Source organism: Exophiala oligosperma (assembly GCF_000835515.1).
Source record: "Exophiala oligosperma strain CBS 72588 unplaced genomic scaffold supercont1.10, whole genome shotgun sequence".
NCBI classification, from domain to species: domain Eukaryota; kingdom Fungi; phylum Ascomycota; class Eurotiomycetes; order Chaetothyriales; family Herpotrichiellaceae; genus Exophiala; species Exophiala oligosperma.
Window position 1 is genome coordinate 1,462,276 of NW_015622827.1, and position 22,388 is coordinate 1,484,663.

The 22,388-nt window shown below is 50.8% G+C and overlaps 3 protein-coding genes across 3 annotated transcripts; 1 reads left to right on the top strand and 2 right to left on the bottom strand.

Moving 5' to 3' along the window:
- Positions 1 to 1,439: 1,439 nt before the first annotated feature.
- On the bottom strand, positions 1,440 to 2,525 carry PV06_09700 (uncharacterized protein; the record flags this gene model as incomplete). Its single annotated transcript, XM_016411164.1, has 1 exon — positions 1,440 to 2,525. One exon carries the CDS (start codon positions 2,523 to 2,525, stop codon positions 1,440 to 1,442), a length of 1,086 nt encoding a protein of 361 aa, XP_016258971.1.
- Positions 2,526 to 3,456: 931 nt separating this feature from the next.
- Positions 3,457 to 5,096, top strand: PV06_09701 (uncharacterized protein). Its single transcript, XM_016411165.1, has one exon. The coding sequence runs from the start codon at positions 3,625 to 3,627 to the stop codon at positions 5,074 to 5,076; it is 1,452 nt and encodes a 483-aa protein (XP_016258972.1). The 5' UTR covers positions 3,457 to 3,624; the 3' UTR covers positions 5,077 to 5,096.
- A 14,532-nt stretch (positions 5,097 to 19,628) lies between these two features.
- On the bottom strand, positions 19,629 to 21,187 carry PV06_09702 (uncharacterized protein). The gene is made up of 4 exons (XM_016411166.1): positions 21,001 to 21,187; positions 20,761 to 20,946; positions 20,315 to 20,689; positions 19,629 to 20,245 (listed from the first exon to the last, which is right to left on the bottom strand). The coding sequence occupies exons 1-4, from the start codon at positions 21,098 to 21,100 to the stop codon at positions 19,803 to 19,805; spliced, it is 1,104 nt and encodes a 367-aa protein (XP_016258973.1). The 5' UTR covers positions 21,101 to 21,187; the 3' UTR covers positions 19,629 to 19,802.
- Positions 21,188 to 22,388: the final 1,201 nt, after the last annotated feature.

The window sequence follows — 22,388 nt, forward strand, 5'->3', positions numbered from 1 at the left end:
GGGACCGAAGTTTGCTCACAGAATACGACTGTGGGTTGCGAGAGGTTCGGAAGAGACGAGAGAGAATGACAAGTACCACCTCGGCATCAAGACTAGAAAATCGACGGGCGCAGGAAAAACGTCGACGAGGCCAGACTAGTCCGAACTGGGAGCCTCGTCCGTCCGTGGGATCCAATCAGCGTCGACGCAGCCTGGTCGATCACAGACAATCCGGGGTCTTCGCTGTGACTCTCCAACCTCAAGCTTCTCGTCTCGCCTCGTCTCCTCCTGCATGTCACTTTATCCATTCATTTCCCTTACCACAAGCTCATCTCCAAGAGGGTGTCGTGTGCTCCATTAGGGTCTCGCTGGGTCCATTATCCTGCGCCCTTTGGCCTGTCGCTGCCCACTTGGAAACGTCGTCCGGTGCAGGTCCGTTACACACCCGATGGGTACGAGTCAAAGGTCTGCGGAGCACTCAAGCTCCATACCACAACTAATGCAAGATCGACAAGCCTTTGGATAGTCGCTTCTTATGCAGACAAAGTACCTCGGGATTTTTTGATCGATGTTAGAGCCTCCCACGGTTCAATCGCTTTCCAGTATTGACTCTCAATTGCAGACCACTTATCTCATGCGAACACCATGTCAGCTCGAATAGCGATCGATCGTGACACCCTCGCTGTCCCGCCACAGATGCAACCCTTTTGGGAATACATCCACCGTGCAGTGACGCTAGTCGACTGTACTGTAGGATCCGACCCTCTTTCCACCTTCTCGCATCCCCCGGTCGAGTCTACCCTTTGACTTCAATGACACTTTGTGTGGCAACGCTTCGTGGCAAACCAAGGCCAAAAATACTCTGAGATGGGATACACCTACACGGAGAACCAGCCTCAAGATTGTTTTCTCACATACCAAGCATCGTATCGATGACCGGTACATCCGCGAGCATCGCACGATGAGAGTGCTGGAGCGATGTTCTCGCAACTGTAGCGCCCTCGGATGATTCTCCATTTCTTTCTAGGGTTCACGACCGGTCGACTTGGGACCTCTCATGTGCTTTTCTTCATTGAAAAAGCCGAGGCACTCTTCATTGATCGACGAGTCCGAACGGATGCAGGGATCCAGAGGCAGGTACTGTATGCAGCCATCTTAAAGAACCATACCTTGGAAAGTATAATCACCAACAGGACTGGCGCCATTCCTCTACCCAGCAGGCGGGTAGCAGCGATCACTACACTTCTTCCACCTTCGCATACTGGCAGTTTATGGCGACTTACAGCATATCCGATAGGTAGTGCAAGCTAACAGTACTGCATGCGCAATCAACGTTTCGATCCAATGTCACCGAAGACTGCTCCCATGATTATACTAACGCTATCGATAGCGGCAGACCGACCAGACCCGTTATGGATTCCAATGCCTTGGACGCCGACTCTATGTATGCAATCTACCTTCTATGGAATGGTCAATTGTCCCGCTGCGGGAAAGCCTGCCTCTGTAGCCATTACAGCTGCGTCAGCGGCTTCCTTCATGGCAATTTGACTTGCCTGTTCTTCCGGTGACAACGCGTCGAACGCTGTCTTGTTCTCGTCCCACTCTCTGACGCAGTTTGCGTCCCAGTTGCACTTCTCCACCTCGCCATATACTGGATGCGTGTAGCGAGGATGGGTGGTCGGCCAACCTGAGGCATGATAATGGTGCTTCACTAACGCCGTCTTAGCGTTGTGATTGCCAGAGTCCGAATGTCCCTGCCCGGCTGCGAAGGCCTCGACGGTCAAGACGAGAATGCCACCGACCAGCTTAGACTCTCCCAGATTGTGGAAGCAATCCCAGTGGACTTCCTCGCCTGTGCGTGCGGCCATCTCCTCCATGATGGCTCGAGTGAACGCCGATGGCCCTGTGCCACTGATCACCTCGTCGAAGTCGAGTTGAATTTCTGAGATGGAAACCCCTTGCCTTGCAGAGACATCGTTGAGCCATTTCAAAATGTTGTTGATGAGTCTCATCATTACTGGAAGTCGAGGCTTTGACATGAATGTCCATTGGCAAAACGACTCGCATTTCCCACCAAGAATGCTGTGGTCGCGGAATTCGGGCTGGTCAATTTCAATGCCGATGACCATGTCAACGTCTTTCTCGTTGTATCGACTTGGGATGAAGCGTTCGATTGGCTTCAGTGCTTCAACGTCGATGTCTGTATAGATACCGCCTTCTGCGTACATGACAAGATACCGCAGTAGATCTGCTTTGACAATCCTCGCAGTCAGCGACTTGTATGCGTGTACAATGTCAGGTCGGTTGAAGCCGGCAGGGCCGAAATATGTTTCGACATAGTATAAGTCGTTTTGGTCCGTCAAGACTTCGTATCGGTGGTCTGGATTCTTCATGATCCAGGTGCGAGCAGTAGTCAAGTCCCTCTCTTCGAAGTCCAGAGGATCGACTTTCCAGGTCTGCCAGATTTTTTTGGGGAATCTGCCGCTCGCCATTGATGCATGGTAGGTCACTTCAGCACTGAACTCGCCCAATGACCCAGCCGTCATCAAGACAAGAGACAGAAGTATCAGTACGAGACATACTGGCAATGCTCTGCGGATCTGCTTGGGCAAGCAGCCTCCAAGTACTGGTGTAGTCGCGGATTGCATTGTCCTCGAGGATGTTTTCTACAGACGTCCGTGCCACTCTTGACGCAGCTACGGGTGGGCAGGACCATTTTGAGTCTTTCTCAAATGCTCTCAGAGAATGCCTGCCCTCCAACTACGGTATGAGCAGATCACACCGCATGGATGGAAGGTGGGGAATCACTACCAAAGCTGAACGAAAAGACCATGCGGTCCAAATTCTTCCTGACGTCAAGCTCGAGTCTCGTGAAGATGCTACGACAAAGCTTCATCAGAAGCATTAGGATATCCATACGGAAATGTGATGAGCAACAAAAAACATTTTCATGCCTCGTACCTGAACGGAGGTATCTACCCGATTGATCATAGCGTTGTTCTTGCTGCACCCACCATTGGATCATACCACTGCTTGCTCTTGAGCTTCGACGAATAGGCTCCGGGGATCGATGCAAGGCTAGTCTCACTCCACCCACACCCCCCATGCAAGGGTGATAGCTGGGTCGACCGCAGCTACGGAAGTATACTGATCCTATGAACTAAAAGTATACAGCTTCACTGGGGTGCGGAGGCAGCGTCTATCGAATTCGTGGGTTCAGCCAATGAATGGATGCAGGGAAGCAGCCGGCTGGACGTGGAGCTCCCACAGTCGCCATCTATACGGAGTACCCCAGGACTGCTGCCCGAGAGGTTCAGTCACAAAAGTCACAAGGTAACATTCAGAATGGTTGGTACTCGTTGACTAGTAAGCTTAGTCTGCCTTTTCACGGACTTCATCCTTGAACCTTTCAAGGCAAGCCTCCTGTTGCCTCGGGATCTACAATTTTCAACTGTTGCATGTGAAAAGTGAATGCACTTTCCGAGCACATTTGATCATGTCATGGTCAAGATGATATCGAGGAGGTCGATGACGGTGCTGCCGGACCTCGCTACCATTGTCCTGGACATTATATGACATCTATTCTTCTCCCCGCAGGAAAATTCTTGCTCTATCCGCAATCATTTGGTGTTCTCTTGCCTACCAATGTCTCTTTCAAATGATAATCTTCTGGAGAAGGGTTACTGGGATAGCCTTAACCCTTCATCACAACCTTCTCGCCTCACCCGCACCAAAACATGGGTCATAGACCTGGTCAAGCCTTCGTTCTGCAGCACCGCCCCGCGCAGGGAGACTGCAAGAAGGACAGCATACCTTGACGGACTCAGAGGCTTTGCAGCGTTGCTCGTCTACTGGGGCCACCATGAGCTATGGGCGCATGATTCTCTCTCAGCAGACAAGATCCTCGAAAACGCCTATGGTTATGACAATCAACGCTACATTGCATGCCTACCATTCATACGCATCTTCTTCTCAGGAGGACATTTTGCGGTCACCATCTTCTTTGTGATGTCTGGATATGTCCTGTCTGCCAAACCACTGTCTATGATACACTCTGGGGAATACCTGAGGTTGGGAGACAACCTCGCGTCCGCTTTGTTCAGACGCTGGCTACGACTGTTTATTCCAATTGCCTCAACGACATTCTTGTATATGACCTCTTGGCATCTTTTTAAGTATCGAGCAGAACCAGAACCAAAATCCACCTACCGTGAAGAGCTCTGGAACTGGTATTGCGAATTCAAGAACTTCACCTTCATTTTCAACACAGGTGGCCATCCATGGTTCAGTTACAGTTTTCATACGTGGTCTATTCCAGTCGAGTTCAAAGGCTCCATTATCATCTACACAACACTACAGGCTCTTTCCAGGTGTACCAGAAACACCCGACTCTGGTGCGAGATCGGCCTTATCTTCTACTTCATGTACATTGCGGACGGCATGTTCTGCGCCCTCTTCATGGCTGGAATGTTTCTATGTGACCTGGACCTACTGGAGCAAGCTCAAAACCTGCCGCGTGCATTGTCCAAGATAGGCAACTATAAGACGGTGATCTTCTACTTCTTATTCCTAGTCAGCCTATATTTGGGTGGCAGCCCCTCATACAGCGCGGACATCCATGTGTTGAGAAATTCGCCTGGGTGGTACTACCTATCAAAGATAAAGCCCCAAGCCGTGTTCGATTACAAATGGTTCTATTTGTTCTGGGCATCAGTATTTTTGGTCTCGTCGATACAACGCATTTCTTGGTTGAGAGGTTTCTTTGAAACAAGATTCAGCCAATATCTTGGTCGTGTCTCGTTTGCATTCTACCTAGTCCATGGACCTATCCTTTGGTCGATAGGAGATAGGGTATATGCGGCAGTCGGCTGGACAAAAGAATCTCATGCTATCAACTGCCCTGCATGGATCAACATATTGCCACTGCCAAAGACTGGACCCTTTGGGTTGGAGCTGAGCTTTTTGTTGGCTCAACTGGTTCTCCTGCCGCTGACACTCTGGATTGCGGAAATGGCCACGACCTTGATTGATGAACCTTGCGTCAAGCTCTCGCAGTGGCTGTACAGCAGAACCCAGACTCCTTTGACAAAGTTGTAAGGAGCTATTGAAGGTTGGAAAGATTCATCGCTATAGTAATCGTAACGAAACAAAAATAGATATAATGGGAGTGAAACGGCCCTGGGGGGAAGAGTGCTGCTGCATAGAGCCAAATCACGAATATGAGACACGACTCATGCAGCAGTGGCAGGAGTCTATACTGTAAGCCCAGATAATCGTGGTAATAAATGATGAATGGCATAATCAGCCAGTCTGAGGTGGTGGAAGGAGGATCTGCCCCCCACCGATCCTCGGCAGCCACCGTAGTAGAGATACTTACTCCGTATATATACGCTTCTCCCGCTTCTCTGAACAACATTCCACTACCACTTCCCTCGCCCCTTCACTCCCATACAATGTTGGTCAAAAGCTCCCGACGGCTTTTGCTGGTGGTTGTGCCCTTGTTCTTTGTTACTACCTGCATATTTATCTTCCACCAGTTCCGTTCAAGTAGGGTGAGCGGACAGGCAGGCTCATGGACATCAGATCTGCTCAAAACAGGCTCTCAAAATCCCGAAGCTGCAGCTGGAGGTCAAGAACAAGTATCGTTATTCCCATTCGGCAAACATGGCAATAGCCAGGAAGATATTTCCGACAAGTACGTCGAGGTCTTCTCAGCATCTACGAAGAACAAGCAGTATTTCCTCGTCGAGTTCGGAAATGAGAAAGCAATCAACCCCAACATAATACCACATCCAACACGGCCGGAGGCTTGGATCATTGTAGCACAGCAACATCGGGACAAGGACGACAAGTCCATATGGTTCTCCGAGCTGGTATGCGAAGCGAGGTTTAAGAGGGGCAGGCTCTCATGCAACAAGCCACCAAAGATTCTGCCCATTGCCGTCACAGCAGGAGACAAATGCGTCGACGACCTGTCGTATTTTTCGTTCAACGTCGGACCACATGACGCACGAGTGTTTTATGGCCCAACTTCACCCTTTGTAGTCTTTGGATCGAATTCGGGCTATACTTGCTTTGGGCAATGGATCCAAGACTTTAGAGTGCTCGTCGATTGGCAACATGAGACAATCGGTGGAGGCCCCTATCGCCTGGCTACTGAGCTCCAAAGGCCACCACCCATGAGTCTCGTCGAGAAGAATTGGTTCCTGTTCTGGGACAAGAACGGCGATGCATATGTTCATTACGACGCTTGGCCAAACCGTGTGTATGCAAAGCAGGAGAAAGATGGTTCCGTCGGCGGAGACCTTGCACATCTGGCCCGAAACAACGACGAAAAGTGCATGCAAAGATTTATGCCAAAGGTGGAAGGACATTTGGAGTCCATTCACCAGGCCACAAATTCCCTCTCAATCACGCTGTGCAAGAGGTCGGACGTGGGGTGTGAGCCCAACGATGAGAACACTTACATCATGGCCATTATCCAACACAAGAGTTACTACTCGTTCCACAGCGTCTACGAACCCTATGTCATGTTGTTCAAACGGACGGCTCCTTTCGAGCTCCATGCACTCTCGTCCAAACCGATCTGGATCCATGGTCGAGGTAAACCCGGCGAAAAGCGACCAAAAGGACCCGAATTCGAGTCCTTGGACTCTTGGAACCAAACCGAAATGTTTTATGTGACGTCCATGAGTTGGAAGGCCCAAGGCCAGAAGTATCATGGTTACAGTGATGATGTTGTGTTTATCAATTTTGGTATCGAAGACTCCAAGACAGCAAGCATTGACGTCGTGGCGGGAGATTTGTTGAAGGATATTGGGGTTTGTTCCTCGCCCTAATCGTCAGCAGAAGGATCTGCTTCTTGTTGCCGCTCATGTTAAATATTAAATATGGGAATGGCCATGAAATATCGTGTTCTCGGTCCCACACTCGTAGGCAGGCTTTACGTCTAGCCACGACATCACAATGGATGATAGCACACTGTACAATTTAGGAGCAGAATTAGGTCGACTGAACCGGGAGTTGATAATATTCATTTTAGCTGCGAAGCCACTGCAGATATTTCCAACACCAGACTCATTGTAACATTACACATTTCATCAAGTCGAGTATGAGATCCACTCAAAGCGTTGCAACTCCTTATGCCTGCTTATCTTCCACCTCCTTCGTTTGCTTGTGGCCACCGATCTCCTTCTCGAGGTGAATCTCGACGTGGTTGGTGAAGTACTTTGAAGGATCTCGAACGGCCACGGCACAGAGCATGGCGATGACTCCGAATGGGATCGACGCCAGCCACGTGATGCGGAAGCCATAGGCGTAACCCAGTCGGGCCGCCGCGACGGATTTTTCAAACACGGCCGACGAGACCGAGGGGACGGTGGCGGCCTGGCCGGGGACGCCGACGAGGGTCAGGGACACCGCCTCGATCAGATCCGGGAGGGTCTTAGCCGCGACTCCGGAATCCAACGCCACACTCGCGATCCGCTGGGGCACTTGCTTCGCCGAGATCTGGGTGAAGATGGACGAGAATACGACGGACCCGACCGCCCCCCCCAAGGATCGGAAAGTCCCGATCAGCCCGATGGCCACCCCGAGATCGCGCTGGGGCACGTGGAGCGAGGCCGTCGTGTAGCAGTTCAAAGTGATCCAGCCGAAGGGGAGCATGGCGAGGAACTGCACCGCCATGACCCAGTTGATGTTGTGAGGAGTGATGAGGGCGGCGAGTCCAAAAAATAGCGTCTGCATGAAGACGGAAAAGGTCAACTGGTAGTGGACGTGCTTGATGTAATGCACCAGACCTGGGATGATGACACCTCCGACGAGTTGTCCGGCACTGGGAATCTTTAGTTAGCAAATTTGTCTTTTTTGAACCGAGGTTGGGCCTGGGTCTGTCTTGCTCACCCGGACGGAATAGAATAGACGCCGATTTTGATGGGATCGGCAGTGTACAGGTAAAGAATGGTTTGGGCGTTGAGGGCGGAAGCTGCGAAAAAGACCATCCCCGCCACGAAGACCAGCATCAGGAGGGACGAGAATTCGCGGAACTTCTTGAAGAGGTACCAGGGGAAGAGTGGATCTTTCGCGTAGGTGAAGTCGTAGACGAAGGCTCCCAAGAAGACGACGAGTCCGAGGATCAAGGGTGCCAGAGTTCCCGCGGCCTTCCAAGGGTAGCTGTTGCCGCCGGAGTTGAGTCCGTACAGGAAGACGGCGAGCCCGGACACGTACAAGAAGGTCCCCACGAAATCCAGGTTCTTGAACTCTTGCCACTTGGTGAGACCGTCGGGTCGAGGGTGGCTAGGTGGGAAGTAGACGAAGAGCGTGCCGATGAAGGAGAAGGTCCCGTAGCCCGCGGCGATGTAGTACATGACACGCCAACTCGCGTGGGACAACAAGGCGTTTGCGAGGAGGGTACCCGCGACGGCCCAACTTGCGAGGTTGAGTTCGGTCCACGCCAGGCCCATGCCGCGGTACTTGTTGGGTAGAATCTCGGACAGTCCTGGCCACCCCAAAACATGAGTAAAAACACGATCGACTATGCCGCGACGACTCGCAGCAGCACGCACAGAGAGAAAAAAAGGCACTGCCACTCACCTGCATAAGCCACCGACACCGTCCCGATCGAACCTCCAAGAATCACCGTACCGGCGATGAGTTGGTTCATCGAGTGGGCACTGGCAGCGATGGCGGCACCCAAGATGGTGAGTAACTGTCCGACCAGGATGACATATCTGCGGCCAAAGATGTCGGAGAGTCTGCCCGCGACGGAGAATCCGACGGCTGCTGCCGCTCCCCAACCTGAAGGTACCCAGAAATCAATCTTTTCTCCCCCGAGCTTCTGACTCAATTGTACCAGGATGGGCGTGGCGAGGATGAAGCCGAAAATGATGGGACCGGTGAAGGAGGTGCCTAGGAAAAGGGCCGAAAGAATAACAGAAAGACTGAGCCTCTCAGCGTGCTCCGGGTTGTCTTCCAGGGCAGCCTTGTGAGGGTCTTCGTATCCCGCCGAAAGTTCTTGTTGTTGTTGTTCATTGTGGGCGACCGCCACCTCGGCGGTGTCGGCGGAAGCCTTTGGTTCGTCGGACGACGTATTTTGCATCGTTGCGTGCGTGCGGTTGTTTGCGACAAAAAAAGGGTTCGACCCGAGAGAAACGAAAAAGAGTAAAGGGTGGGAAAGGCAAGAAAAGAAGGCAGGGGAGAATGATTCTTGTACCCTTGCCCAACCCACTTACGGAGCACTCGTCCTTTTACTCCAGATCTCATAAAAAGAAGAATCAACTCCGGACCACCCCGCAATCTTTGTGGTGCTTGACCTTGCTTGTTTCAAATGAGCTAGGCGAGATTGAGCCTTCAAAATGGTGGAGGAAGGCCTAGTGGGTGGTGCTGGAGGATCGGCAGCTGTACTTGATAACAAAAAGGCAGCGCCTACCCGACTACAAGGTACCTGGAGCACCTTCGTCGTGTGTAGAGCTTTCGGCAGAATGCCGAGGACAGATGCCCCTTGTCATGATCCACTCGGTAGTTTTGGCGAGTAAGGAGCAGAACCATGCCTCTCACTGCCTTTCTCCAGGGAGCTCGGGGGAAGTTCTGTAGCCGAGAATCGATATAATGGACGGGAAGTACGGAGTACCACATGGCCAAACCCTTGTCTGCCGTGTCAGGGGGACTGAGAGGACTCCATCAAGACCTACAAAGAATTCTCGGGTCTGGGGCGATTCCATCCCCATGCTCTCTGACGTTTGTGGGGCAATCATCATTGCCGAGGGACAAGGAGGACTGCTTTGCGGTAGAGGAGGAGATAGGCGCGCGCCTGTCAGCACTATGACCACTGGCAATGATTCAAAAAAGTCTCAGCCTTGGTTTTGATTCATTGTGGTCATAAGCGAAGAGTGAGGAGAAGAGGGAGAGAGGAGGGATCAAGAGATGAGGAGATGAAGGAATCAATTGACTCAAGGTATTTTACTTACAGTACGAGCACTCCACGATATGGGGGATGTTTGTTAAGCCTCCACTGTGCGGAGGAGAGGAGGTACTTGTACTCCGTAGACGCTTCCACATTACGGAGTATCGATACGGAGTAATTCTTGGGGATTTGTTACTTGTACACTTCGTACTAAACACATGTGTACGAGATACCTGTCCATAGGCTTCTCCTCTGTAGGCTGCTGCGTACCGCTTACCGAGTACGTACATAGGGTATGCTGATCTACTTGTACGGCAAGTAAGTTACCGCCCCATGTCCTCCTAAAATGTGGTGTTGTCTCTTCGAACATCGTTGACGTCTGTTCTTCTTATGTATTGGCAAGTCATCTTCTGTCCCCTTCTTATCATGAACATGACTTCTTCTTCTTCTTCTCTTCTTATTTCCGGGAGAGTGTGTTAATCTTCTTGTTTTCCAGACTCGAAATCTTCGAGGCTGTCAGTAAGGCTCTCATAAAAGACAGTCGGCCAATATGAATGATATAACGGTTCGCACGATCCCAGTGTGGGCGCCTTTCGCACTTGCGATAACTGCCTACGGCGCTTTACTCTTGTATCGTCTCTTCTTTTCTCCATTGAGCAAGATACCTGGACCTTGGGTCACGAGAATATCTGGAGTCCCCGAAGCCAACGCTTTGAAGGACAAGCGACGCACTGATTGGGTGAGGAGTCTGTTTGCAGAGAACCCTGGAGCGGTCGCTGTACGCACTGGACCTAGTTCGGTCTCGTTTAATCATCCAGACGCCGTCAAAGCAATTTATGGTACGGCTTTCACTACTTTTCTTCTTCTTCTTCTTCTTCTTCTTCTTCTTCTTCTTCTTCTTCTTCTTCTTCTCGTGCGCTGTCTACCTACCTAACGCATTTCACTAATAAAACAAATTCGAACATAATAGGCCATGGCAAAGGGTCCGAGGGTTTCGGCAAGTCGAGTTGGTACGATGCATTTTCAACCACGGGAGAGTCACTGTTTTCCACTCGTTCCAAAAAGCGACACGCGATGAAACGACGCATGGTCGCCCACGGCTTCAGCATGCAATCTTTGAACATGTTTGAGCCGTACGTGGACAGCACCATGCAAACGTTTCTCCGCCAGATGGATGAGTTTGCAAGCACCCAGAAGCCATTCGATATTTATTTCTGGTTCGAATTGTTCACCATGGACTTGATGGGCGAGTTGTCATTCGGGAAGAACTTTGGAGCTCTCCAATCTGGCAAGCCAGTGCGATATTCCACCCTGGTCGAGCTTTCTCAAAGGTTTGCGAACCTGTGCGGCATGCTGCCCTTCGGCAAGTACAACGTGAAAGTCCTCAGCTGGGTACCCTTGCCGTACATTCAGAAGCTGTATCAGGCGAGACTTGAATATCTAGAGTATGCGAGGAAGGCATTGGAAGGCCGATTTCAGGATAGTCGTCAGCAGCTTCTTCCAAGTGGTAAGCCACGACAGGACATAATGCAGCGATTCATCGAAGCCGAGGACCCCGAGACCGGGGCACGAATGGACTTCCCGGAACTGAGAGCTGAGGCTTCTTCGCTGATGTGAGTGAGCCTGTCCTGGGAATGGTGATGATGTGGCACTAATAGATTCACAGGGTTGCGGGTGCAAGTACCGGCAGCGTTACCATGAATTGGATGACATACTACCTCTCCAAGAACCCGTCCGTAAAGAACCGCATCATTCGACAGTTGGAGGACATGTTCCCGGAGAACCTCGACGGATCGACACCGGCACCCTTTTCGAAGCTGCAACATTTGAGCCTTCTTGAGGCCACCGAGGTTGAATGCTTGCGATTGCATCCGCCGATTGGTTATGCCATGCCACGCATGACTCCGCCTCGCGGTGCCGTCATCTGTGGGACCTTTGTGCCCGGAAATGTCGACGTTGGCGTACCTGCTGCCATCATCGGGAGGAACCCTGCAGTGTATCGCGACCCAGACAGCTGGCAGCCCGACAGATGGTTGGATGAGAAGAAGGATATGGCAACAATGAAGCTGTGCTTCTTGGGCTTCGGATACGGCAGCAGGCAGTGCATCGGGAGGAACGTTGCCAATCAGTTCGTGATGAAGATGATGGCGACACTGTTGCTGAGATATGATATTCAGCTGGAAGATCCCAATCTGGTGTTAGGCTCCAAGGAGTTTACTATTATCAAGCCAGACAAGAAGTACAATGTTATTTTGAGGCCGAGGAAACGTTGAGGCCGTGAACAGGCTTGATCGCGAGGGGACAGAAACAAAATGGTTGAATTGAAATGCTGCGTATCAATATTCAGTCCTCAATCAATAATTTTATACCTCGATGTTAGCTGCATGAGATCTCAGACATAATCTACATCGAAAGGTGTCTTGCGACCTGACCTCGAATCTCGAAGAGATCCTGGCAACGACAAAATACTTGGCATCTTTTTGTACTTGTTTTTGGATATCGTCCGTTAGTCCTGGCACGGAGATGGCTTCCTCACAAAGGTCTGTGTGATGTGGTCTTCGCCACTGTGGCAAAGCACCCATTCACCCATGCCGTATTTTTTGGGCGCTTTTCGAATTCCCCGCCCACCACCACCAACGATCAGGTTGCCAGGACGGTAATGTGGAACCAGTTCCATTCGTTTGATGACAGAGTTGTGAATTTTGGCATCTGCTGGTATATCTCTCGGTTCACCCATAGGTAGTGGCCTAGAACGAGTAAGCGATCAGATATCAGGAAGGCGATTCCACAAACACGCACCATCGGATGGGTTTCCAACTGCCGTTCTTCTGCAGGTCCATTCGTCGGAAGGGGAGATATTCCATCATTTTCCACAACATGACGTTAGCCCACGTGAGGCCTCCGCCTAGTTCGAGACAGTCATGGATCAGACCGTTGCTGCAACTGTCTTCCAAGGCCTGGAGGAAGGACCGATGAGTGTCAGGGTCATCCTCCCTTTCTCCTTCGTCGCTGACCTTGTGAGGTATACACGATAACCGAGCCATCTTACTGCGTGGGGTCAGTTGTGTAGTTGAACAGCAATTTTTGAGGTCTTGCTTACATTGGGTCGAGTGGTAGGCCTGCTCGTTCGGCTTCGTGCACCATCCATACGAGAGGAGCGTGACTGAGCATCCACGTTTCCCCGGCTGTCTTGGTCCAGCCTCCTCCAATGTCAGCATGACCTCCCGCGAACCATACCTCTTGGACGTCTTGTGAACGTCTTGTCTCAGACCACCGCCTCCGAAAGCGTCTGGCTTTGTTGCGTGACGCTCCTTCACTCGCTCCTAGGAGGTGCTCGGTGCTAGGACTGAGTACTGGTGCCGCAAGACTCTCCGTGGAATTAGTAAGTCCTCCAGACTGCGCAGGGGGAGCTGCTACGTGTTCTGCAGGGTTTGTAGCTGGCGTCTTCCTACTATCATCCTGGCCGACGTCAACAGCGGGGGCGTGGACGCCGTTAACTGGAGGCTCTGAGCTTGGCGAAGCCCCTGATGACGGTCGCGACAGACATTCATCAGGGTGGAACTTCTCGTCAATACCAGAAGGGTGGCCGTCGTCTGTGTGTGGGTGATCATCCTTCTCCTCTCCAGGCTTAGCCTCGCCAATAAGGTCCTGTCTGAACTTGGCCCTTCGCTCGTCAATCGACACGGCATGTCTGATGATCTTGGCAGACGATCGGGCAGTGTAAGGGAACTTGCTTCGTTGCATCCATGCTGTTTCAAATCGAGGAACCGAGTTGACAGTATCAAACAGACCCATGAATCGGATTCTGCGGACAGGTCTGCTGCTAGAAATTCATCGTCAGCTCATTGACTTGGAAGTTGTGGATATTGGCTGCTCACAAAGTCTCTCTGAACCCACGCATGAATGCATATTGCTCGGCTTCGTCCTCTTTTGCATTGACACTACCATCGTTTCTCCTTGAGGCCCATTTGGCATAGGTCTTCCATGCGAACCGTATCAGCTCTTCATTGCCGGCACTCAGCAAGCCAATGTGGTCGAGCATTTCTGCAAGGAACCGGGCCGTGTAAGCCCCACGGCTGAAGCCAAAGAAATATAAGTCATCCTCACAGCTGTAGTACCGCATCAAGAACTTGTACCCGCCCATGACATGCTCGGCAAAGGAAGAACCAATGGCCGAGTCTTTGGATTTGAGATACCAGGAGTGCATTCGGCCAAAGAGCGATGTCGTTTGCATCTGAAAAGAACTGTCAGTTCATTACTCTTCCGTGGCTGTGTAGGCTGTAATCATACCGAGTGAGAAGTTATGTAGGTTCCGATACCTGGCTGATAGAAGGTATACATGTTGGCATCAGTGCGGTCAAGCATCCGATATAGCTTGAGAATGTTACTGTCGGCATCTGTGCCGCTGAATTTGTTTCCAGTGCCCTGGTCATAACCGTCAACTAAAGAGATTTAATGAGCATCGTGGAGAATTACCCACATCGAAGCAAAGCACGAAGACGTTCTTCTGTCGATTCTGCGTAGGGTCTGGGATAGTAGCCATTGCTTAATGATGGGAGACTTCAAGTAAGAGGAGAGATGGTTTGAAGTCGATAGACATGGTGTCATATCCCATAGACCGATAGCGATCTCATATCTTAGACTCTAAGAAGAGTTATGTTGGAGTCATTCCGGAGTCCTCGTCCGAGCGCCCCAAGCAGAACGAGTTTGATTGATGATGATTGCGGACTGGACTGGTGAACGGCGCTGTCATACCCTTGGCCCCCCTCCATCATTTGTTTCTGGACACTTTTTTGCTCGAAAGCTCACCGCTGGATTAGGTGCAACTCCGGGAATGATTGTCGCAGCAAGGAAAGTTCCGAGGATGGTGACGAGGATAAGACGGGTCGATCACATCACTGGTCCGTAGAGCTGACACATAAATCACATCTGGATGATTGGAGGAAAGACGACTGAGAGACGAGAGATTCTGCATTATCCAGGGGTTCCGGATAAAGAATTGAGCTTCCTTTTGATCGAACGCCGCCTGCAGCGCTATAACCGCATCTGGTTGTGGCGAGGCCAGTCGATCTGACTCAAAGAAGCCGTATGTGGACGAAGGTGAGTCCGTAGCGCGTTGCATTTCCGCCATCATTCGCTTCCTATCCTGGAGGTAAGTAACGCGTGCACTGGATGAGGAAAAGATCGATTGGACTGACAGGGGCAGGCAAGCGGACATCGCGTACGATAGTCGAGGATCGTAGTTCGTTTTCCCTCCTTGTTAGTGGCCGGGCGTCCCGATCCCCATCACGGTCCGAGGTTGATCAATTCCTGTCAGGCTGTAAATCATTGACGTGAAATTTCTATCAAATGTCGACTTCATTTCTGACTCTTTACAGACCCTGGAGAATTACTACACACGAATACTCGTAAGGTGAAGTTCACTCTCGAGGTTGTGGCTCCGTTCTCCACAATTCACTTTGACCTCGTACAGACCTACACAGCAAACAAACAACCTTGAAAGTGATATGTATCACCCTGTCTGTGCCTCGAGGGGACGATCTTCTCATTTTTGTTTGACGTAAAACCCGCGACAGCACCTTTTCCTTGCAGTAGTTGGTCACACCGGTACGACTCAACGCCATTCAATAGTCCGCAATATGCGCGTGTCAATCACCGCATCGGACCAATGATGTTGACGGCATTCGATTCCTGGTACAATATGTCGTGAGGCTTGTCGACAATAGTCACACCGTTGAAACACCTGTCAAAAGCGACGCGGAGATGCAGGCGGCTGGGAATTCGTTAGACGCTTCCGTCGTTCAAGAAGCATTTAAGCTCAATGCACACGAATGGGGGGACTCTTGATCAACCTCGAGTGGTCCTGGCAGTTTCTATCATCATACATCGCCGATTGACTCGACCAGGTGGAGGTTAGGCAATTGATCTTCTACGAAGCTTTGAATTTCTAACGTCATTGTCCCATCCCTTCCCCAGCACATACGGCATTGTCTCGAAGGCGTCTGATATTCTTCTTCTCTTTTAGCCCTTGCTCAGCATTCACTCATTCCTTTACCAAGTAAGACATATCGCGAAACTGAGAAGATGCCTCTCCTTCGCAGACTCTCTTCAAGCTTCAGGAAGAGCAAGCATGGCCACACCAACGGTACTACCAACGGTACTACCAATGGCACTACTAACGGACACTTGAAGCCTGTGGAGGAATCTCACACTACAGAAACGAATGGCACGCGTCCAGGAAACACTGTGGCTCAGAGCCTCGCAAAGACCAAGGACGTTGAGAGAAAGGGGTCGCACGCCCAATCCATGCCCTCGCCCCCTGTCGAGCCAGCTCCCTCCAATGCTGACGGTCCTGCATCCCGAAAAGATGTGGAAGACGTATTCCAGCAGTTTGCACAACTTATACACGCCTCTCGTCGCCCACTTCCCACACAGTCAGGCGATGGTCAATATCTCGAGAAACAGGAGTCATCCGGATTTCTGGCCGATCTCAGATCTCTTGGTTTGAAAGATGTAAAGACAGTCACGCATATGCTGGAAGACAAGGCGAGCGGCCAGCCACAGGACGATCGCAAGATGCACATGGAGGAGATCATGCAGCTGATCGCGGCTCTACCAGATCATTCCGCAAACAGAGTGCAGTTGACCGGAACACTTCTGGATCTGCTTTGGAACTCCTTGCAACACCCTCCAATGTCCTATCTAGGAGACGACTTTCGGTACAGATCAGCAGATGGTTCGAACAATTCTTACATCTTCCCGAAGCTGGGCGCAGCCAATACACCGTATGCTCGCTCAGTAGCTCCGGTGACGGTACAGCCTGGTGCTCTTCCTGACCCAGGGTTGCTCTTCGACTCTCTCATGGCAAGGGACGAATTCAAACCACACCCAAACAAAGTATCGAGCATTTTCTTTAACTGGGCATCTTTAATTATTCATGGTATGTGGACACAAATATCGACCCAAGACAAATGGCTAATATCTCTGCAGATCTCTTCCAAACCGATCACAAGGACTACAGTAACAGCAAAACATCTAGTTACCTCGACCTGTCCATACTTTACGGAGACACTCAAGATGACCAGAACAACATGAGGACGTTCAAGGACGGCAAGATCAAGCCGGACTGTTTTGCCGAGGAGCGACTATTGGCGTTTCCTCCTGCCTGTGGCGTCATGTTGATCATGCTGAATCGTTTCCATAACTATGTCGTCGAACAACTCGCCTTGATCAACGAGAATGGGAGGTTCAACAGACCATCGGACAAGTTGCCCCAGGACGCATCGGACAGAGCGTGGAAGAAGTATGACAACGATCTCTTCCAAACGGGCCGGCTGGTTACGTGTGGGCTCTACATCAACATCACATTGTACGACTACCTTCGGACTATTGTCAACCTCAATAGGACCAACAGTACTTGGACCCTGGATCCGCGTTTGGACAAGCCCAAGACGTTCGGAAGTGATGGCACTCCTCGCGGCGTTGGCAACCAAGTAAGCGCCGAGTTCAGCTTGTCATACCGTTGGCACTCGTGCATCGGCCAGACTGACGAGGCATGGACGGAAGCCGTGTACCACGAGTTGTTTGGAAAAGCCCCAGACGAGGTGTCACTTCAAGAACTCATGGTCGGGTTGGGGAAATACGACCACGAGATGCCCGCGGATCCGCTGAAACGACGATTTGCACATTTGAGCCGCGGCCCCGATGGCAAATTCGACGACGGAGAACTCGCCAAAATCATGCAAACGGGCGTGGAAGAGGTGGCCGGTGCCTTTGGAGCTCGCAACACTCCCAAATGTCTACGTGCAATCACCGTCCTCGGGATCATGCAAGGTAGATCTTGGAATCTCTGTACCCTCAACGAGTACCGAAAGTTCTTTGGACTCAAAACCTACGGTACCTTCGAGGAGGTGAACCCCGATCCATACATCGCGGAACAACTGAAACACCTCTATGAACATCCCGACTATATCGAGCTGTATCCTGGTTTGGCTGTTGAGGAATACAAACAGCCAATGGTTCCTGGGGTCGGGATCTGTCCGACGCACACAATTTCCCGCGTTGTTCTCTCGGATGCGGTGGCCTTGGTACGAGGCGATAGATTCTACACATTGGATTACAATGCGAAGAATTTGACGAGTTGGGGATTCAACGAAGTAGCCTACGATCTGAGTGTTAACCAGGGTTGCGTCTTTTACAAACTCCTTCTCCGTGCCTTGCCGAACCATTTCAAGCCCAACAGTATTTATGCCCACTGTAAGTGAAAAGGTTACTCACGGCCGGGGAGATTTTCTGCTAACACTCATCACAGACCCCATGACAGTACCGAGCGAGAATGCAAAGATCATGCAGGACCTTGGCCGGTACCACGACTACGACTGGAGCACCCCAGCGTACATACCAACGAGGGTAAACCTGACGTCGTACGAAAGTGCAAAGTACCTGCTTCAGCGCTCCCAAGACTTTACCGTCATGTGGAACGATGGCTTGGGCTTTGTCATGGGTGCGGGAGGTGAGAAGTTCTGCTTGGGAGGTGACAGCCGCCTCCATCGCAAGCAACGGGAGCTCATGCAAGGGTTGCTGTACCGTGAAAAGTGGCACGAACACGTCAAGACCTTTTACCAAGACATCACCATCCGCCTGTTGCATGACCACAGCTGCAGGATCGCAAACGTCAATCAGGTCGACCTGACGAGAGACGTGGGAAACCTCGCGCATGTGCATTTCGCCGCCAACATTTTTGCCCTCCCACTGAAGACGGCGCAAAACCCTGCGGGGGTTTTCAGCGAACAGGAACTGTGGATGGCCATGAGCGTCATCTTCACGGCCATATTCTTCGACTTTGAGCCCACAAAGTCCTTCCAGTTGCGCCTGGTGGCGAGGAAGCTGGCCAACATGCTTGGGAAATTGATCGAGATGAACGTCAAGTCGGTCACCGCGACCTCGTTCGCGTCCAAACTGTTTGACAGTTTCCGGGAGAATGAAAATGCCCTGGCAGATTACGGTGTCCACATGATACGCCGCTTGAGCGAGGCCGGTATGAGTACGTACGATGTGGCCTTTAGCCAAATCATGCCGACGGCGGTCGCGATGGTCCCCAACCAGTCCCAAGTTTTCAGCCAGATCATGGACTATTACCTGGGTGACGAAGGTCTCGAGTACCTTCCCGACATTCAACGACTCGCCAAGATTCAGAGTAAAGAATCCGACGATATGCTCCTTCGCTATGTCAACGAGGGTATCCGCTTGAACGGAACCTTTGGCAGTTATCGTCGGAGTGAGGTCAATCACGTCTTCAACGACGGCGACCGTCGAGTCACGGTCAAGCCTGGCGACAAGGTGTTTTGTAGTTTTATTGCGGCGGCACGAGACCCCAAAATCTTTCCGGACCCAGACCGTGTCCGCCTGGACAGGCCGATGGATTCCTACATACACTATGGGATCGGAGACCATACCTGCCTCGGCAAGGACGCGAGCATGGTTGCACTTACTGCCATGCTTCGGACGGTTGGACAACTTCAGAATCTGCGACGAGCTCCTGGGCCTCAAGGTCAGCTCAAGAAGGTGAGACGCCCCCGATATCGTTACCTCCTAGCCATCATACTAACTTTCGATTAGGTTCCGAGGGATGGAGGCTTCTATGTCTACATGAGAGAAGACCAAGGCTCATATTTCGTGTTCCCATGCACCTTCAAGGTTCATTTCGACGGGCCATTGCCAGTACTTCGAAATTGAATGATGGAATAGATTGATAGTTGTATCACAATGATAATTTTGTGTTGGGATTTCTAAGATCGCTTTCTATGATATCTAGACGCTTGCGAAAAAACGTTTTGATGATGTACATGTTCATTTGGCCATTCATAAATACTGTACGGTGCAAGTTTCTTTGAGAACCACCTTTTTTGGAACTTCGATTGAATCAGGCAATTTTTGCGAGCTTGTGCAGCTCCTCCAGACCTTTTGCTTCGGAAAAGGTATTTTTATGTCGTCCAGAGATCCAATCCTGGACTTTGATGGGTGGGTATTTTGACTGGCAGCCGGATGATGATGATGATGATGATGATGATGAACAGTAGTCGCCGCATCCAGGCAGGCAGTCAATCAAAAATTCGGGATTTCCAGAGTAGAAGAATGGTATGCTGTATCGTTCCCTTCCGTTTTTGTTGATGACCCGGTGAAGGTTTGCGACGTAGGTATCGTTAGACCAACGCATCATCACGCTACCGAGGTTGACCACGAGGGCTCCCGGGGTAGGCTTGACGTCGATCCATGTCTTGGTTGGGGTGTCGAACACTTGCAATCCACCAACGTCGTCTTGTAAAAGTATCGTCACGGTGCCAAAGTCGGTATGTGCTCCGATGCCTGTGGAAGGAATAGGTCAGTATTGTGGTCCTTGCTTGAACGGAGACGGTGGGTTGGGTCAAAGCTTACCTCTTTCATCCTCACTCGCATCAACAGCCTGAGGAGGATAGTGTAGGAGCCTGAGGACCGAGACTGGTTCCTGACAAAATTCGTCGAAATAACTCCTGTCCAAATCCAGCGTCATGGCAATGACACGGAGTATATCTTCCGCCAAGCAAGTCATGGCCTGGTGGTATTGGTCTATTGTCTTCTGGAATCGATCCTGGTCCTGCATTTCTGACGGATACACGTTTTGGCCACAGTGGAGTCTGCCCTCCTGAACATAAGGATGATTCTGAGGGAGCGACCTGCCAAAGAAGAAGCCTTCTTTGAGGTCGCCCGCCGTCTTGCCCTCGAAGTTTTGTGCTCGTAATCGTTCGTAGCCAAGTCTGTTCGGATGGTTTGCTGTAGTAGTAGACTGCATTAGTATATAGGAACGATGCACTTTTTTTTGTTCTAGAATTCCAAGAACCTACCTTGATCGTATTTTTGTTTTTGTTCCGTAGGCAAAGAGAAAAGGTCTCGAGATTGTTCCAACATGGCTTGTTGAAGGTCTTCAGAGATGCCATGTCCGGTAATCTGAAAGAATCCTTTCTCTAGACATGCGGCTTTGACCTGTTGTACGAGATCCGCTTTGATATTGTCATCACCCTCATAGAAAGCTATCGTGAATCATTAGCAAATGTCTTCAATTTCCGTTTGTTGAAGGAACATACGAGAAAAGTCAATCACAGGAGGAGGTCTTGGTGTTGCTTGTAGCTTCACGCTCCCGACATGATATTCCGCCTCGACAGTATGTGCAAGAGTCTGAATCATGGTGCTTGTTTCTTCGGCGATGCTATTTAATGTAGTTTTTTTCAAGGTATGCAGGTTGTTGTACAGATGGGATTTGTTCAATGCTTGGACATTCAGTGCTATTTATCTACGATATCTCAACTTCAAAGAAGAAACAGTACAACTGCGGGCTACAAGGTTCAGATTCTATCGAAAGTTACTCTACCAACTGCTGGAAGTTAGTCCGCATGGTGAATGCAACAGAATGACGATGGTAAGTGGTGTTCGGTGTTCCATGGCTTGTCGAACTCGGAACTGGTGGCCCATGCTTCAGATACAACCCGCAAGCACAGACGATTCCACGAATGGCAACGACAGAAAACGGCAAGTCCTTCACGCGGGAGACGGGAAAACGTGCGTGCACGGTCCACGGGGGCGCATCTAGAACAAAAGAATCTCTCAATAGCGCTATTTTTACATTGCTTTTAGTGTTATCCGGAGAGAGCTGCGCCTCCAGTAAAATTCCCTCTCTCTCTCTTCTGAGGAACGGGCTAACGAGAACAGGTAAGAAGAGGTCCTGCAAGTTACATTCTCCAGAGCCAACAGCTGTTCTCTCATATTCGTCGTTGCAATCTGTGGCTGAGCGTCACCAGAGTTAGAGAAGACAACTGATATCACTCATATCGCCGTGTCTGTTGTGACGTCTAGTTCTAGACAAGATGCAGTGCGATGAGCCGGGCACACTTTTACCCCAACGTGCGTCATCTGTTGTCAAGACCGATGGCATCTGCGTAGGATACTGTGGTCCGAGGGGTCTAGGTAGAAAGCACCACGTTGTGAAAAGATCTCTGGACACCGCTTCTGTGGATGATCAGCCAAAAGACAACTTTCTTCTCAGTTCTATTTTCTATCTATTGTACGTTGTTTACACCAGAGTGTACTTTTCTTGATACGCAATCGGTCCCTTCTGGTAGTTCAAGTCCGTTGTCGTATTGTACTTCCACCAGAAATCCAGATACTCGGGATAACCGGCCTTTGCCACGCCACACATGTCTACGAAGTTGGGAATCTGATTGACAATATTGGCAAAGTCGTCCAGGGGACAGGAATAGCCAGGCCCGCTCTGGCAGTTTTGCCATGGGACGACAGCTTCATTCAGTACCGCACGGACAAACGTGCCCGGCTTACTCAGGGCCGTGGCATTACACGAGAGTCGCTCGAGCACCAAGTGTCCGCCCATGGGCACCATGTCGGCGCTGTTGTATGGATTTGGGAACGGAATCGAATTGTTCGGGAGAGGGCTGGAAGGGACGTTCAGGCCCAGAGCCGC